This window comes from Fistularia commersonii, chromosome 3 (genome assembly GCF_037954325.1).
Source record: "Fistularia commersonii isolate RoL2024-O1a breed Wild chromosome 3, RoL_Fcom_v1.0, whole genome shotgun sequence".
In the NCBI taxonomy this organism is placed as follows: domain Eukaryota; kingdom Metazoa; phylum Chordata; class Actinopteri; order Syngnathiformes; family Fistulariidae; genus Fistularia; species Fistularia commersonii.
The window spans coordinates 23,509,933-23,529,091 of NC_141286.1; the positions used below are offsets into that span (position 1 = coordinate 23,509,933).

At 46.2% G+C, this 19,159-nt stretch overlaps 1 protein-coding gene across 1 annotated transcript in view; it reads left to right on the forward strand.

Moving 5' to 3' along the window:
* Nucleotides 1–15,148, forward strand: part of pde8a (phosphodiesterase 8A) — a 40,407-nt gene extending 25,259 nt beyond the window's left edge. Inside the window, exons 4-22 of the mRNA XM_086144262.1 lie at nt 722–778; nt 1,000–1,054; nt 1,161–1,249; nt 1,356–1,434; nt 1,587–1,727; nt 2,735–2,823; nt 2,919–2,970; nt 3,142–3,184; nt 4,004–4,081; nt 4,248–4,318; nt 6,552–6,716; nt 8,446–8,494; nt 8,625–8,760; nt 8,834–9,032; nt 9,815–10,032; nt 12,822–12,954; nt 13,890–14,054; nt 14,142–14,271; nt 14,981–15,148. Coding sequence (XP_086000388.1) covers nt 722–778; nt 1,000–1,054; nt 1,161–1,249; nt 1,356–1,434; nt 1,587–1,727; nt 2,735–2,823; nt 2,919–2,970; nt 3,142–3,184; nt 4,004–4,081; nt 4,248–4,318; nt 6,552–6,716; nt 8,446–8,494; nt 8,625–8,760; nt 8,834–9,032; nt 9,815–10,032; nt 12,822–12,954; nt 13,890–14,054; nt 14,142–14,271; nt 14,981–15,087 — 2,056 coding nt within the window. The 3' untranslated portion in view covers nt 15,088–15,148. The remainder of the gene's footprint in view (nt 1–721; nt 779–999; nt 1,055–1,160; nt 1,250–1,355; nt 1,435–1,586; nt 1,728–2,734; nt 2,824–2,918; nt 2,971–3,141; nt 3,185–4,003; nt 4,082–4,247; nt 4,319–6,551; nt 6,717–8,445; nt 8,495–8,624; nt 8,761–8,833; nt 9,033–9,814; nt 10,033–12,821; nt 12,955–13,889; nt 14,055–14,141; nt 14,272–14,980) is intronic.
* Nucleotides 15,149–19,159: the final 4,011 nt, after the last annotated feature.

Here is a 19,159-nt window from a genome sequence, read left to right on the forward strand (position 1 = left end):
TTTAAGCGTCTCGTCGTTGCTTCCAGACATCTCAAAAAGGCGTTTCTAAATCATCATATTCAGACTTCAGCCGTCACGCCGGCGCAGACGTACACTCGCCGACCAGTTTATTAGGAACCCCCTCCCTCCATGCAACACATGCTCCCTTCATTACACACTTTTTTTTTGGGGGGGGGGGGGGGGGGCTGCAATTTATTCAATATGAGTAGCTCAGGGTTGGACCGCGACCCCGCCGCGCATGCGGTGCGACGGCGCCGGTGTCGCCGTGGCCCGCCGCGGGCTCGCGCTCGCCAGCGTCCATCATGCGCTAACTAGGGGAGTCGAATAAATGAGAAACGAGCGGTGCCTGCCCATACCGCTCTCTATCTTTAGCATCTGCCCAAACCAAAAACACATTTACAAACATTCATTTGCCCTGCCCAGCGCGTATGTTAACCCTATTCATTTTGGCCGATCCATATGTCGAGTGTACACGCACGGGCTGCGACGGGGAACTAAAGGGCCTTTATGACCACTGGCTGGGGAAAACCACAGGCGGATGAGTGGCCCTGTACACTGCATTCTTTCAGAGGCCGAGGCCCGCTCGCAGAGCTCCACCACTGGGCTCTGCCTGCCTGGGAGAATCGGAGCGTGAAAAACTGAAAAATACATTGATTTGATGCCACGGGCTTTTCCACCAGCCCCGCTCGCCGGCTAAAAGGCTCCCTCTGTTTACATTCAGGTCAATTAGAGCGGTCAACTCTTCAGAAAACACTGTGATAGTCGCCGTTGTGAAGAGGTAAGTACAACTCGCTGACCCTCTCTCTGCTCTTTCTCCGTTCTTTTCTTCGCCCGGGTTTTTTAAGAAGCCGATGATTAGGAGCGCTGTTTGAAATTAAAATGCCTGACTCAGCGGAGGTCTGGAGGCCTCCGCCGTGTCACATGGTGCAAACCTCAGATGTTCTCTAAACAAGTATTTGTCATGGTGATGGTTATGTGCAAACATGTTTTCTTTTGAAGGCCAGACAGAGAAGAAGCCTCTGTCATGCCTCTGATCAATGCCGGCTTTAATAGGGTGAGATATTCTTTGCGTGCGTTTTGTCTTTTTCGCGCGTGGTATTATTTTGATATAGTCCGATAGAGTAGATTCATTGATCGGCGTTGTGCCCTCCGACACGCAGAGATATGTGGAGAATGCCAATATGATGGCCTGCTACAACGAGCTGCTACAGCTGGAGCACGGCGAGGTGCAGGCACAGTTCAAACTGAGGTGAGTCTTTTTCGGTCGCGCCGGGAAAGAAAAACTTTATTAAAAGACGAACGCCGGTTTGAACGGTCGATAACGAGGGATTGTGTTTTTTCCGCATCCGCACAAGGGCTGGGAACGCTATTTTCACAGCTCTAGAACAAAGTCAGGAGGCCATCGAGATCACATCTGAAGATCAAGTCATTCAGGTGAGTTTGCCGGAAACCCGTCTTTGCATCGTCGCGACTCCGCCTCAGCCCCTTTTTGTCAGATGCCGAGAAACTCCTCTGCATCACGTCACCGTGTCGCATTCAACTTCTCATTTTTGCACCGTGCTAAAAATGCCTCTCCCTCTTCACAGTACGTGAATCCTGCCTACGAGTCCATCATGGGCTACCAGCAAGGCGAGCTAATAGGGAAGGAAATAATCGAAGTGCCTAAAAGCGAGAAGAATAAGCCTGATCTCCTTGAAACAATAAACTCCTGCATACGGAAAGGAAAGGTAACTGGCATTCAAAAGCCTATTCGATTATGTGCATTAAAGGCCAAATACAAATTTCATTGCGGCCTGCAAGAACACCTGTCGCTGCAATGTCGCAGTGGAAAAAAAAAAAACGTGTGTTTTGTAGATGCCGGAGGTTGATGCTTACATATAAACGGTTCTGACATTATCCGGATTTCTTTGAATTTGACAGGTACATATCATGATTAAAAAGAAATAAAAAAATCAAACTCCATATAGATAATCTAAAAGGATATGATGCTAATGTCCAATATTCTTCAATATTTTTTGAATCTGGATTAAAAAAGAAATAATGATAATAAAAAAATTAAAGAATAAAAACAACATGGCGTTCTTTGTGGCAGACGTTTTTGCTCGCTCCGCAGTTGCCCACAAAATGCACTGAGGACAGAAAAGTTAGAATTTCATCGTACGGGGAAACATGTTTTCACGCTGTACGTATGACAATAAACGCTTGGAATCTTGAATCTTTCCGTTACGGCGGACACCAGAATCAACCGAAACAAACGGCGTATTTTTACAACGTTTTTGGCTCGCGGGTTTACCTTGCCTCGTCCCCCGCCGCTGGTCGCCCGGAAGCTTTGTTTCATGTGTGCGGGGACAGCGGGACGAAGGCCGGCGCCTAATCTTACTACACAAGAGAGCGAAGGTCAATCTCAGACGGGCGAACAGCGGGGAAGGGTCTTTTTAAGCTGCCGCAGCGGGCCGCGGGCGGGCAGGGGGTGTCGGAGGACGGAGGGGGCCACATGAAACAAGTGCACGGGAGTCCGGGAAGCCCTTCTGCACGCCATTGAAGCCGCTCGGCGCTCTCTGAAAAAGCCCGACGCTCTCATGGCCTCGCCGCCGCCCGCAAACTACCCCCGGCCGCAGCCAGGCCACGCCCATCCTTTTTTTGGGATAATGTTGATTTCTGCATTTTTAGAAAGGAAAAAAAAAAAAAAAAAAAACCCAAATGACCTTATTCTGCCGTGTTGTTGTTGTTTCAGGAGTGGCAGGGGATTTATTATGCCAAAAAGAAGAACGGAGACAGCATACAGCAAAATGTGAAGATCACACCTGTGATTGGACAGGGAGGGTGAGTGGATCGCTGGCGAGCGGCGGCGGTCGCTCCCGATGACAAACGTTGCGGGTGTGTTTCGTTTTTTACTGACGAAAGTTTGTCATTCGCAGAAAAATAAGACACTATGTGTCGATCAACAGGCCTTTAAATGATAATAATAAGGTGAGATGAGTTCTCTCGAGTTTAGTTCTTTGTTTCCTTTTCCGTCGCATCTTAAACAGAACTTACATTATCTTCATTTTTTTGTTGTTGAATTTTTCATTTGGCATAGATTGTCATCAATAAGGTAAATAAATTCATAAATCGATAAATATTTCCCTCCTGTCCATGCAGAGTGAAAAATCCAATGAACGTGTGCAAGCAGAGTCTCAAACAGGTGAGAACATCTCGAAGGAGGATCTGGATTCTAATGCGCCAAGAGAAGGTATTTAGTTGTTGTAAACAGAGCGCCAGGTGGGCGGGAACAAAAACACACAAAATAAAAAAAAATAAAAAATAAAAAAAACTGGTACTCGGTTAAGCCAGATATAGAAATGCACATTTTTTCTTGATCTGGGAAAAAAATGACCCAATTTTTTGGGTCATATTTCCCCTCGATCTATATTTGATAGAATTTTTCATCTGAGTTTTTTGCACTTTCCTTTGGCGTCGTAACAAATGAACTTGTTATTTTTATTTATCCGACAAATATAGCACAATGTGCGCACCGTCCCTATTAGCCTTTTTCAAACAGATGTTTGAAGTTATGGACGTTTATGTCATAAAATAGCACTTTAAATCACATCGAGAATTAATCTTAATTTGCAGTCTTGAAGAACTTTTTGGGGGGGCGGGGGGGGTAATCATGAATGAGATGAAGTCAGAGGAAATTCGCCCAAACGTAAAACAGAATATGATTTGTATATTTTTTTTTTCTTTTCCATTGATCTGACGCTCCAAGTTTCCTCTGAAGGTCAGATTTTAATAATTACCATCATCCTGGGAAAGCGTCTCCCACGCTGAGAATCAAAATGCAAAACTCTCGTAATCAAATAAGAGTTAAAAAAAAAAAAAAACGCCAGACTGATAAAGGCTCGCCAAGGATTTTGTGCTCCGGGGCCAAGGTCGACCTCATCTCGACCTCATCGCCGCGGAAAAAAAAAACAACAAAAAAACACGCGAATATGAGTTTGTTTGTGCGTTCTCGTCTCTCCAGACATCCAATCCAGTAAGCACAAAGACCGAAGGAAAGGCTCTCTGGACGTGAGATCCACGACGTCTCGCGGGAGTGACGGTGAGCGCGAATGACGGAAATTGTACTTGTGAGACCTCCTTGGTTGTCCGTTTGTATCGAGTGTTGGTTTGAAACGCAAACAAAAACGTGCTAATTAGAAAGCGAAAAGCGGTTGGAAACGTTTTGTAGTTTTGAACACGGTTCCGTTTTTCTCCCGCACCGCTAGGGAGCTCCCAGCGAAGGCACTCCTCCATGGCCCGTATCCACTCCATGACCATAGAAGCTCCCATCACCAAGGTGGGTGCACGTCGTCCCTTCCGACAGCGCTCCATCTTTTTGCGGTTTGTCCTCTGAAGCTCGTGACTGTTATAAAACTGACGCGCCGCCGCGAGCGCTTCGTGTGCAGCTGCTAGCGCCGAGTCAACACCCTGTCAAGAGGAGACGTGGGGATAAAATACCACATTTCATGCACGAGGGATGAGAATGTACCGGACCAGATTGACCTGTTCTTTCATTGGTTTACGGAGAATGAAACCCCGGATAGACGGAAACAGAGAAAGTCCCGCGGGGACGGGCCATATGACATACTCCAGTTCCTTTGCTTTATCATTTGACTGTGCACTCGGTCCCCGTAGGCGTCATCCTCTCCAGGATAAAACCTCGGCTCGAGCCGCCGCGCTGCTGTGTGTGTGTGTGTGTGTGTGTGTGTGGGTGGGTGTGAGGACGAATGGGTGGGCGTCTGCATACGTGCATGCACGAGCGAGTAACCATCGGCGCTTGTGGAACTCTGTTCAGTGCAGGATTCTTATCTCATTTTTTTCCAAAACCTCTAAAGGGTTTGTTTCGCTCCATCTGATCCAGCATTTTTTGCTCGTTTCTTCGCCGATTTAGAGGAATTTGCAGCGTGACACCTGTTATTTGCAGCCTACGATGATGATGATGATGATGATTTTATTTGGCAGTTCCGATATTCTGGACCAACTGAGGTTTCTCTATCTTCCATCTGTGGACACGCGTGTCCGCATCCTATCATGTCCATCCTTGTTTTTTGCAGACATTTAAAAAAAAAACAACACCAAATTCCACATGACTGCAAAGATCACGTGTTCTGCACTGATATAAAATTCATAGGTGGATGAAACCCCCGACTAATAGGAGGCTTGGATTGAAAATCCAAAAGGAGTTTCATCGTGAACTCCAATGGATCCACTGCTAGCTTCTCATGTAGAAACCTGCAGGCCAAGATTTGAACGCTTGAACCAAAAAAATCGAATTTAACGACGCTTCTTCGGAAAAGAAGTCGCGCTACAAATAAAAAACTCAATTAAAAAAAATCTTGATTTTATTTCAATTTGTGACATTTCCTGACAAAGTCGGGGACAGAAGATGGCCGATGACGTTCGCCCTATGAACGGGGAAGTTCCAGCTGGTAGCCAAAAAGTAGTATGACATTCCCGCAGAGACCCTTGACGGGGGTCTGCAGAAAGAAGGTCTTTGAGTTTTTGCCTCGACAGTGCCGCTGCGAGCGTAGAACCACAATGCACTTCCAAATATGGCATTTGTATGACATCCCAGCCCCCCCCCCCCCCTCCAACGCAGCCCGTCTTCTGCAGAACTGGGAAACAAATTTAGACAATTGTGTGCCAGCACAGTTCTTACGTCCCGCGAGCATTGAAAGAACAGTTACGGGTCTCCTCCATTTCATTTAGATAAGAGCACGGGGGAATTAACAAGATGGCTTCTCGGCGGCTAAGACTTGCCTGTGGAGGAATTTGACATCGCCCCTCCCGATACTGACTCCTAGTGTCTTTCAGGATTAATTTCAAGGTTGAATTGATTAATTTCTGGACACTCTGCGGTCTGACCGATATTCCTGACGTCTAAGTTTCAAACCAGACGGCGTGTGTCCACCTAACGCAGACAGCGAGGGATGTCAGTGTCTCCGACCGGCTGATGTTTAATGATAAGTGCATTTCATTAATCATGTGATTTATTGAGATCCGCTTCTAAATGCTACTCTTTTTGCTATTTTTGTTAGCCTGGCAAGCAAACCAATCTGCTGAGCTCAAATTTAATTTCACTCCCCAGCTCCGTCCCACAAAACCCTCCCCGGCCAAACGGTCTTATCGAATACTGGACCAATCACGAGCTGCGATTGCGAGCGGATTTCTCCGTGATGCTGTATTTCATGCTACGCATGCTAACTGTAGCTCCTGGATAACCCGGGTTGTCACGGATTTAAAACAAAGCTAGCACTACAAGCTGTTGTGCGGTAACAAGTCCTCACGTTCCATTCGTTGTTCTATCATACAACCGTCCCTGATTGGTCGATGGTCATTCCTGCGCTCTGATTGGATGTCGGTTTAGCTTGTCGTGTGCCGCAAACGCCCCCTGGTTATCCAGACAGAGGGGGAAACCGGACCAACGCGCAGGGGGGCCGGTTCTTAGGTAGCCTAGCAATTCCTGGCTACCATTTTTGCTCAAGTCTGTTGTGACGAGAGGAATTCTAATTCCTGTTTTTGCTATCCAGGTGATCAACATCATCAATGCAGCGCAGGAAAGCAGCCCCATGCCTGTGGCCGAGGCCTTGGATCGGGTACTGGAGATCCTGAGGACCACGGAGCTCTACTCGCCGCAGCTGGGCACCAAGGACGAAGACCCCCACACGAATGACCTGGTCGGGGGTCTGATGACGGTAATGAGCGAACCCCCCCCGAGGAGGAGCCTCCGGGACGTCCACAACACCCAAACTGCTTCCTTCCTCTACCAATGACTCGAGCGCCATACGATAGCGCACATCAGAGCGTTCCACCGAGATAACGCGCATGTCCTCGTGAATGTCCATGAGTAAGGGTCAGGATTGTGTGTGTGTTTACAGACGTTTGTTATTTGTTGTGAGCGTTTGGGGGGGGGGGGAGGGACAGACAGCTTGGGTTAGGTACAAAAGCAGAAAGAGTGCCAAGTTGGCAGTCTTGGCAACAACCCCAGAGGAAGTGTTAGATTGTCCTTTGTGCTCCTGTATGCTGGAGAGGAAAGCCCACCCCACCCTCTATTTCTCCCTCCCTCCCTCCCTCCCTCCCTCCCTCGCTACCTCTCTCTCTCTCTTTCTCCCTCCCTGCACACACTAACACTCACATGAACCTCTTCCTCTTGACTCCACGGGCCCTGGAAACATCCTGTTCTTCTTTAGATCAGATGAGGGAGGGGAGAAAAAAAAAAGAAAGAAAGAAAAACGCGGCTTCACTCATAAACGTACACTTCGGATCGGCAGATTTTTTTACATTTAGACCCCCTGGAAAGACCCGTTCTGCATAATCGATGCCGTGTAAGCGGGAGGCGTTTTTAGATGATGTTCGCGTACGCCCGGCCCCGTTCCCTTAGTTGTCGTCGCGGCCTTGCTTTGCGCGGAGGTGTGCCGGGTCAGCGCCAGCGAAGATTAAGAGGAGTTGTCATCTTTTTTTTTTTTTTTTTCTGTGCTGAGAAAGTCTTAAAATAGCGTGTGTGTGTACAGAGGCAGCGCCACCATGAGACAATGCGAGGGTCAAAGATGAGCTCGTCTCTCTTCCTTTTTCACTGGTGAAGTAAACATTTGGCTGAGCGAAGCACGCCCGTCTACTCTCTGACGCCCAAAATACATATCTGTGTGACTGAGTCATGTGGGGGTTTGTCATTAACACAGCTGGCAAGGCTGAAGACGGAATTACCGGACACCTAAAGTGACGACACGATTTTTACTCCTCTCGATTCAAATGCGACACGCGGTTATAAATGATTTTTCCGTTTCAGAATTCTTTGGGCAGCCAACCCGTTGGAATTGGCCGGTGACAATCGTTCGCCATTCATCGAATCGTCCCATGATATGTCCGCTTACATTTTTAATATTGCCGTTTCTGTCAAGTTACAGTTCATAAATATTCTCCAACATGGTGTCATTAATTCATCCCTTGGCTCCAAGAATAAGTGACAAATGTGGAAATTGGGCAAAATCCTTGTCTTGGTGTTTCTATATCATTTGCATTTGTTCAACTCAGTGCCAGATATTGTCTTCCAACACAAAATTGACAAATCAGTCTTTCATCGGATTTGTTCACCTTAATTTCCGGACTATTGGGCGCACATGAATATAAGCCGCCAAACATAAACAAATAAATGTATAGGTACGTATTTAGGCTGCAGGTGTCCACATTGTACATGAGATATTTTCACAGTTACATTTTTTTTTACTTTTAATTAAACACATACTGGTAACATCCACAAATGCTTTTTTTTTCCAAGCAGTGTTGCGGCTTATAGCCCCGGAAATGACGGCGTTTCAGCTTTCATTGGATAACAATATCTTTATGTTATGGATGTTCGGTTATCCATCATTTAAATACTTCGAAACAATTTCTAATTCATTCTCTGTCGCTCTACTTTCCTCACAGGACGGGTTACGCAGATTGTCAGGAAACGAATACATCTTTTCCACAAAACGTGAGTACTCGCAAAAGCTCGTTACGGAGCCATACGATCTTTCCGAAGTCGCCGTTTCCTTTTCTTTCCTGTCCTGTCGATTATTCAAAACCGTCACGGTCTGAGTCGCCGTGTTCGTGTCCGTCTCCAGATCCCCATCACATCCCGAGTCACCTGACCACTCCTCTGTCGCTGACCGACATCCCCCCTCGCATCGCTCAGACCATGGAGAGCGAGGACTCTTGGGACTTCGACATATTCAACTTGGAGGCCGCGACCATGAAACGGTGAGAAACGTTCGAAATGTGGAGAAAAGGCAGAATCCGTGTTTTAAACCGTCATCTGAATCCCCTCCGTCAGGCCTTTGACATTCTTGGGCTTGAAGATCTTCTCTCGCTTTGGGGTCTGCGAGTTCCTCAACTGCCCCGAGGCCACGCTGCGCTCGTGGCTGCAAGTGATCGAAGCCAACTACCACTCCAGTAACTCCTACCACAACTCCACCCACGCGGCGGATGTCCTGCATGCCACTGCGTATTTTCTCTGCAAGGAGAGGGTGAAGGTAAATTGAGAAATGAAAACGAAAAAGTTGAAATGGAAATAAATTTCACAGGATCAGAGAAAAAGGACGCATCCGCTCCCCTGCTGCCGACTTCAGTTTCATCAAATTCTTTTCATCAATCAGCTCATTTTTGCAATTGATACGCTCGTGTTTTTCCCGAAAAGCGAAAAATAAATAGTCGTCGTCCAAGGACAGAGTAGTCTCGCGCATTTCTGATTTCTGTCCGTTGCGCCGCAGAAGACGCCTCTTGACCCAAAGAAAAGGTGACCCCCACCGCTTCCTCGAGAGTTGCTGTTTTGCCCAAGTGTGTCAGCCAGTGCCTCAGTAACTGGCCGAGGTCAGGCGCTGAGTAAGCCGATTACCAAAGTGTCTATTTCTGATCTCAGTGGAGTGGTCATTCACTGGCTTAGCCAGTCAACGCTGAAGTTACATCACCCAAGGTTAATGAATCCTTGAAAGTCAGCAGACAGGTCAGAGGTTGGAGCAAATTCAATTCCAAAGCATAAAATCACTTTGGTTATCTGAACTGTTGATTTCCATCCTTCACTCTTAGTTGATAAGTGCGCTTCTAAACACTTCTACAAGGTCCTAAAGTTATTATTTTTAAAGGAACGGCTCAAGCGGTGGCTCGGAAAACCGGCACTTGGACAAAACGTCAGTATCGGATAACAGAGATGTTTTCTCATCGTGTGTCGATCGATCGATTCAGCAGAATGCCAATAAAAGTTGGGATTATTTTGACATCCAGCGTCACCCGCTTCTCGTGTTGTCCCTCCCCACAGCAAAGTCTGGATCCCATCGACGAGGTGGCGGCCCTGATCGCCGCTACCGTGCACGACGTAGATCACCCGGGTCGCACCAACAGCTTCCTGTGCAACGCGGGAAGCGAGCTGGCCATCCTCTACAACGACACGGCCGTGCTGGAGAGCCACCACGCAGCTCTCGCCTTTCAGATCACCACCAGAGACGATAAGTGCAACATTTTCAAGAACATCGAAAGGTAGGCGGCCCGATGAGATCAGATACGGTTTCGAGGGCGCTCGAAAACGGGCCGTTTTAGCCGTAACTCCGGCGACTGCGTCACGTGGGTTTGCAGCGAACTCACGCGACCGATTTCAAAAACAGGAGAGCCACAAGAATGAGTCACAGATAAATGAAGTACCTCAAAATACTGAATAATTAAAGCTTGCTTTTGTCATCGTTCATGTTGCGCATAAAAAAAATAATGATAACCTGCAAAACAAGAGTAGTCCCAATTGCCTGTGTTTACTGGATAGAAATGTAAAGTAATCGATCAATCGCATTCTACCGTCCAAGGTAGTTGGAAACAGGTACCTGATATAGCTCTGGACTATAAAATAAACACAAAGGAATCAATAATAGAACAGGGAGCGCAACCGGAGGCCGTGATAAAACCAAGAAATGTATGACCGATCCGAATGGGGCTCCGCAACGTCTCAAAAGCAAATTTTACATGCTAAAATAAAGCTTGTAGGCAGAAAACACTTCCTAAACTATCAGCGGTCTTTAGTTTCAGTGTTAGTCCAGGAACTAAGCTACATATATGGAGTACCTGGGCGACAGTGGGAGAATATCTTAAAATTGTGGTTAAAATATCAATGACTGTATTTTTCGCGCTGTAAGGCTCACTGAAAATCCTTTGGTTTTCTCAAAAATCGGCCGTGCGCCTTATAATCCAATATGCCTCGTTTTTTTTGCTGACCTCGTATCAATGTTATGTTGAACATTGCACTAAAAAAATCCTTCAAAATGTTTTAGTGCGACTCGGGTAAGTGACAAGCCGCTCCGCTTGATTGATTCTCAGACGGTTCCCACCTGACAAGGGGACGTCGTCGGTCCTTGGTTGAATATGGGTTGCGACATCAGACAACAAGTAGATAACTAATAATGTAGTGCTGGAATACAACATTGTTCCAACCTAACTTCACTAACTTCAGGTGTCCGCCATCGTTGGTAACCACAAACCAATCAGTACGTGGCACGCTTACCTCCGCAACTTTTTGGCATGTACGCACCACCTGTACATACTGCGCTTCAACAGCATATTACTGTACATTTGTGTGTATAAGGACCCCCAAAAATGGTACTTGTTAAGAGACATACTTATGAAATGGAATTCAAACTCTAGGCTAGCAGTCTTGCAAGCGATCATGAGAATAGAGCAGCCGTGAAAGAATTCAATGTTAATGAATCAGTGGTACGGATGTAGAGGAGGCAAGCAGATGAAGTGCGCCAAGTAAAGAAGACCAAACAGTTTCCGAGGGAACAAAACGAGATGAATTAAGGTTGATTAAACTGACGTTTTATTATCCGCCTTATAACGCGGTGCGCCTTATGTATAAAAGTAGACCCGTTCATTGATATTGGGCCTTATAATGCAGTGCGCCTTACGGTCCGCAAAATATGGTACATTCCAAAGTTACGATCATATTTCAAACGCAACTGGTGTTTGTTTTTGAATCCGCACCAGCGGCCTTTTTTATATTTGATAACCGGTGCGTATAAATCACTCACCCTGTGATGCAGCTGGATCTGCAAGGTCACGGGAGCACGAGGCCAGCGACAAATGGTAGCGGCCGTCGGCGTCACATTTCTAGCTGTCACGCCGGGCAGACGCTCCCCGTGGACGCGTCACACACGAGGGTGTTTCTCCTCGGGGTAAACAGCTGCAACAAAGCCGTCTCTCCCTGAGAAAGCTTCTTTTTGACTCCTCGGCTACCCTGGCTTCGGCAGGCGCAGCATTCATCGTTTTTTTTTGTTTGTTTGTTTATCTTTTTAAAAGTGCCCACTTCTCTCCCAACCTTTTCTACAGAGCATGAGGTGTCAGGTTGATAAATCAGACCGCCTTATTGAAGCGTAATACAATAATTTTGCCATGTAAGGTCACGTGGCTACGTATTCGTAACTGAAAGTCCCCTATATTTGAAAAAAAAAATACTGAAAAATACTGTATTTTAGAATTTAGTAAAGGGGAAGGTAAAGCAGCTATTAAAGACAAATGCTGTCAACACACACACAATAAAACAACTTATCAATAAACACAGTCGACTGATAGCTTCCCCTTAAAGCAGTGATACACTCTCACAAGTGTGTTTGCAAGCTGTATCGATTATTAATTAGCATTATCCTAATTATATCTCTTCTTTGTCAGATTTTTAATAGATACTATGTATGCATGTTTGAGAAAATAATCAGAAAATAATCAATTTTTCTGACGCTGCTGAAGTGTTAAGAAAAGGAAACCTCACACACAACTGGAGATCCTCAAGAATTAAAAAAAAAAAAAAATTCAAACCATCCAAAATCAACCTCAGGACAAACCCGAGAAATACAAGCACGAAGGACGACAACATTGCAAAGTATCTGTTCTAGTATTTATTTGTGAATGGTGTCACTTATGTCCTCTCTCTCTCTTGATCAAAAGGAGTCTGGTGTTATTTTGTTACTGTAATACTGTGTGCTTGCGTGCATGCATGTGTGCGTGTGTGTGTGTGTGTGTGTGTCTGTTGACAACACAGGGGTAGTAATGTGATTTGGGTCCTAAAGCAGAATGGCTCACATGTGCTGGTCCCCTCAGAGGGGGAAGGTGAACAAAGCATCCATTCATGGCCGCTGTCACTGCAGTCAGATGCCGAAAAACTGTTCACTTGGGCTTCAGTGCTATTTACCACACTCTCATCTCGCTCTCCTTTCTCTTTTTAACCGCCCCCCCTCCTGCACCCCTCCTCCGGATTTCTCCCCTCTCTCTCTCTCTCTCTCTCTCTCTAGGAATGAATACCGAACCCTACGACAGGCCATCATCGACATGGTGCTCGCCACCGAGATGACCAAACACTTTGAGCACGTTAACAAATTCGTGAACAGCATCAACAAGCCGTTGGCTGCTCTGGAGGAGAACGGGGTGAGGTTGCACAAAACAGAAAAAAAAACAAAAATAAAAAATGTTAGCGCTCGAGCTAAAGCTAACACTTAACGTTATGAGATCACGATCACAGTGCGTCCGATCGATGCTCGGAGACGTTAAGAAACGATGGCGCCGGATCCCTGACCTGCAATCCGGTGTTCCCCGGGCTCAGATATCTTTGTAGCGAGAGAATTTTACAACTCGGTACCACCTTTCTCATCTCCATGTGGAATGCCCGACACAGACATTTAAAAGTCGTCTTGCCTTTTTAAGGCAGGAAGAGTATTAATAAATGACACAAGCTCTTATTTTGTCTTTCAGTTTAGGGAAAGATTGTGCAATTAATTGCCCGGCGTAAATCGTAATGAAAGTCAAGCGTTGGCCATAGAGGAACTCAGATGATACCACAAGAAAGCCCATTGTCCTCGGTGTGTGACATACTCATATTTTATTATAAACAATAAGACAAAAATAAAACGCGGGCCGCAATCATCGTGGCTTAGATAAATAGAGCCTCTGTACTTCTGCGTAATGCAATTATCAGTGAACTCGATCTGGAACCAAAACGCAGACTTCCAAATCATGTGACGCCGTCAAACGTGTCCTCTCGCGTGTGTGACCAGAGCTCACGACAAACCAGGAGGCGCGTTCCATCGGCGGGATTTCGCTTTTGCGCTTTGGTGTGTGCGCGGACGCGGCAGATCTGGAGGCCGGCTCTGGCTCCGTCGGTAGAGCGGGGGGTTCCTTCTTAGCGGAAGGTTGACGGTTCGGTTCCTGCGTACACGCCCGACGTGCAAGACCGCTCCCGACCGCTTGGTTAGCGCTTTGCAAGACGGCTCTGCGAGTTTGTGTCTGGATGAAAGCGGAGGCACTTACTATTCGGTTTGTGAATTTCATCGCTTTCCACGCTAACGCTCCGCTTCCCTTCGCAGGGGAACAATGACGAGGAATCCGTCAAAAGCGTTCTGACCTCCCCCGAGAATCGCATCCTGGTCAAGCGCATGCTGATCAAGTGCGCGGACATCTCCAACCCGTGCCGTCCGCAGGAGCTCTGTATAGAATGGGCCGGACGGATCTCAGAAGAGTATTTTGCACAGGTGACCGCACAAGCCGACGGAATTCCAGTGGTTCTATCATCGCATTTGGTATTTATTAAATCCGCCTGTGTTTGTTTGTGCACGCAGACCGACGAAGAGAAGAGACAAGGTCTACCAGTGGTCATGCCTGTGTTTGACCGAAACACATGTAGCATCCCAAAGTCCCAGATTTCATTCATAGACTACTTCATAACAGACATGTTTGACGCCTGGGATGGTAAGACCGCCGCTCATTGACGTCGTTCGGAAGAAAAATGTCTCCCTTCTGTAACCCAAGACACCAGAGGGAAAAACCACCGGAGGAGATAGATGCCTTTCGCTGTGCCTCCAGCCTCATGCTAGTTAGCTTAGCACAATCACTGCCGTTAATGGTCACGTTTAAGTGACCCCAAAATGCTATGATGTATATTATTGCAACCTGCGTTGCAATCACTGGACATGTGATGAATGATGTGCAACCGCTCAAGCTATGCTAAACGTATGAGATGGAGGATTTGCAGAGATGGACGTCTGTATTCTTATTGTGATAAAAAGGGGGCCCATTTTAAGAGCATATTACATTTTCCCTGACGTGCAGACCCGTGTCAGCTGGGTCGAGTGGCAGCGGGTGCCTGAGAAATCCACATTTATTACGGTTGAAATCTCAGCGCTATTATGTGATAAATAGTATAAATTGTTCCAGCTATCAGTTACACTCAGTCAATCACAACATTTCAGTCTGCGGCGTCGCAGGTGTCCGGTTTCTTCGGATGTAAGTGCTTCTAATAAGCTCCGGGTACGCAACTCGGATCAGAGGAAACGGGTCGTCAGAAAGAATTGTTATTTTATACCAGCAGATATGAAGATATTAGCCCGGTAAAGGTTACATTAGTGAATTGTGCAATTAGAGCATGAAATCTAATCTTGGATATCCCACCTGTTTTCAGCTTTTGCAGACCTTCCTAATCTTATGCAGCACTTGGACAACAACTTCAAGTACTGGAAAGGCCTGGATGAAAGGAAGCTGCACAGCCTGCGACCTCCTCCGGAGTAGGCGCCGCGCCCTCCTGCTTCTGTAGCACGCCGAGCGTCCACATGTCCGTCCGTACAGGAAACCCAGCAGTTGACTCTCTGACCGGCAGCTGCGGCCGTAGCGTGGCGATCTTCTCGACCCCGTCCTATGGAGAGGCGGGGGGGGGGGGACTGTCACGAACAGCAATGGACACGCAGCGCCCTTAGGAACTTGTCGTGCCTCTCAGGCATTTGCAGTGTAGCTGGTCAAGCGACATGACTTGCAGAGGATTCCTGACCGGCCTCCTGGCTGAGCTTCCGTCCCCTCCTCCGCCATGTGGGCTCCCAACTCCCCCTTCACCTCGTCCGCCACGGAAGCCGGCGTCACTGTCTGGGTGAAAAAAACAAACAAAAGAAAAAAACTGTTGGTTTACTAGAGGAACGCTGATACTTGGAGGAGCGAACGCGGTCTGGGATATGAAGGTGTTCGATTGCAAATCGGGCCACACGCTCACCTTCAGCCTCTGTCCTCTCGGCAAGGCAGGACTGCTCTATTTGTCCCCGGAGGCCGTAACCATGAGAGAACACTTCACCGCTTCTCTTTTCCTTCAGAAACACATCCAAGTTGACATGTAGCTGTGGTAACAGACACGCGGGAGGGGATGTTTTTCTTTCGGGTCAGGGAGCGGATCTTTATTTTGGGCCACTGCTGTGAGACGAAAACCTCAACATCATGGTCATAGATAACTAATTACAGATGATTTGGTATGTTAATTTTTTTTTTTTTCCTAGATGTTCCATATTTTCTATATTAAAAATTCATAAATGAATTAGTTGATGAATAAAACAACAGCAAAATGAAATTCAACAAGAGAGAAAAGCCAAAGCTGATGAAGACAAACACTACTATAACTCTCACAACTCTTATTCATATGAAGCATTACCATATTAAACATTTTTATTTTCTTATCAAAAGTACAGTACCAGTTTGAATGAACACTTTTGTATTGCACTGTAAACAATATTAGAAATGTCTACGTCTCAGTGATTTGTCCAGGGATGGGATGTTGCAGTGAAGAATAAGCTGTTCTAGTCGATCATCAGGAGTTCGCATGCGTGCATGTGTGTGTGCGTGTGCTTGCATGTGTGTGTGTGTGTGTGTGTGTGTGTGTGTGTGTGTGTGTGTGTGTGTGTCTGTCTGTCTGTCTGTCTGCATGAATGAGGTGGTCTCGGTTGCGGTGGTGGTGGTGTCGTCGAGTGTGTGTGCGTGCGTGGGTGCGGGTGACTTCATTGTTGCAACAATCCCTTACTCTTGGTTTAATGCTGTAAACCGCTTGACATTTGACAACAGCAGAGATATGTGAAAAAAAAAAAACATTTTGGACTTGAAAATTTTTTCTCCCAGAAATTTTTGTATCTGGTTTATCCTACTGAAAAGACTGCCTTATTTTATACAATATTTATACAGTACATCCCACTGTGCAACTGCAACAGACATCTGGAGTTTTTATTATAACATAGTCAGAAGGTTATGTTCAAGTAAATCTCAATATTTTTATAGACAATGAATTTTACACTGGATTTGCAGCAAATGAGATCAACCATTATAGCTATCTCAATACCTGTGAATTGGATGGTGACACAGAGCATGTATATAGAGAACTTAATGGTTAAGAAGGTTGTGGATTGCAGAGTTGTCTATCACTGTTGTTAAGCAGTCTCCTAGAGGCCGGCTTGCATTGATTTTTGATCAAATGTCATTCTATTTTGGCCACTTGTCCAACATCCCTACGCACAGACCCAGGGAACCGCTTTTTGTTCAAGGTTGTTTTCAGATTAGGATACTAATATATGTTAAAGATTGTTGCTTATTAAGAATATTTCCTCTTTAAACAGTATATAAATACCATAACATCTAAGCAAATGATGGTTGATAAGATGTATTGACCGCAGTTATCTTAGTTTCTCTCTTACGACAGAATTGTACACTCGATCAGGGGGCTTGTTTCTTCCTTCTGATTCACATCTTGGTCTGAGGGCACGGAAAAAAAAAACAACATAGAAACTATTCAATGAAAAATAAAATGAAATTATCAACATCTGTATTTTTTTTTCCTATTCATCTTCATTAAATCCCTCCGCTACGTTGAACGCCGGAGGTCAGGTTTCGACCGTTTTAAATCCGACCTTTCGCCGCCGTGGACGTCGGATATCCGCTTTTCCTCCAAACCTGACCGACGACCAGATTTTCACCCGTGGACGAAGCTTCCTCGTCCGGCCCGGCAACGACGTTCGAGCCATTTGTATAAAAAATAAAAACGAACCATTTCTAAAACCTATTTCGCTGGGTTACTGCGGAGATGTTTCAGCGGATGGGAGCTGATGACGCTTGATGAGAGTCACGAAGCGCTGAGTTATTTATGATCATCTGCCGGGGACCCCAGGCTTGTCTGAAGAAAATTCCATAGCAGTAAAAAGTGAGCCAAAGCTTCTGACGGGAACAGTCGGCAGTTATTATTCTCATGAATAGATCTCTTATTTCCCATCTTCTTCTTCTTCTTTCGGCTTTTCCCTTCAGGGGTCGCCACAGCGAGTCAACTTTCTCCATCCAACCCTATTCTCTGTATCCTCCTCTCTCACACCAACTACCTTCATATCCTCTCTCTCTACATCCATAAATCTTCTCTTTGGTCTTCCTCGAGACCTCCTGCCTGGCAGCTCCAGTTCCAGCATCCGTCTGCCAATATATTCACTATCCCTCCTCTGTACATGACTGAGCCATCTCAGTCTGGCTTCTCTGAGCTTCTCTCCAAAACATCTAACATGTGTTGTTCCTCTGAGACTCATTCCTGATCCTCTCCATCCTGGTCACTCCCAAAGAGAACCTCAACATCTTCATCTCTGCGTCCTCCAGCTCTGCCTCCTGTCTTTAGGTCATTTTAACTGTTTCTAGGCCGTACAGCATCGCTGGTCTCACCACTGTCTTGTACACCTTTCCTTTCATACTGGCCGATAGTCTTCTATCACATAGTACCCCTGACACTTTTCTCCACCCATTCCAACCTGCTTGGACCCGTCTCTTCACCTCGTTTCCACACTCTCCGTTACTCTGGACTGCTGACCATCAGTACCTGAATTCCTCCAACTTCTTGATCTCCACTCCCTGTAGGCTCACCGTTCCACCCGAGTTCCCCTCATTCACACACAAATAAGCTCATCCTGACCACCCGGAGCCTTTCTCAATTCCTCCCTGAAAACCATACAACCCTCCTCCCTTTTCAGCTTCCACCACTTTGTCCTCTGCTCTGTCTTTGTCCTCTTGATCTTCCTTGTCACCAGAGTCCTCCTACAAACCACCATCCTATGCTGTCTGGCTACACTCTCACCTACAACTACTTTGCAGTCACTGATCTCTTTCAGGTTACCTCATCTATATAAGATGTAGTCTACCACCGCTCTTATAAGTTACCCTATGTTCCTGTTTTTTCTGGAAAAAGGTGTTCACTACAGGCATTTCCATCCTTTTTGCAAAATCTACCACCATCTGTCCCTCTGCATTCCTATCCCGGATACCAAATCTGCCCATCACTTCTTCATCCCCTCTATTGCCTTCACCAACATGTCCATTGAAGTCTGCACCAATTACTACTCTCTCATTTCTGGGAATATTCTGCATCACTTCATCTAACTCATTCCAGAACTTCTCCTTCTCTTCAAACTCACATCCCACCTGCGGGGCAAAGCCACTTACAACATTGAGCATCACACCTTCAATTTCATACTCATTATTCTATCTGACATTCTTTCCACCTCCAGAATGTTCCTAACAAACTCCTCCTTCAAGATAACTCCTACTCCATTTCTCTTCTTATCACTACCATTATAGTACAACTTAAAGCCTGCTCCTTAACTTCTAGCCTTACTACCTTTCCACCTGGTCTCCTGGACACACAGTATATCCACTTTCCTTCTCTGCGTCATGTCGACCAACTCTCTACCTTCTCTTGCCTTTCCACTTCTGTCTCTGCTTCCAAACACACCTTCCTCCTCTCCTTCTTTGACCCACAGTAGCCCAGTTTCCATTGGTACCCTGTAGGTCATCGGTACCAATGGCG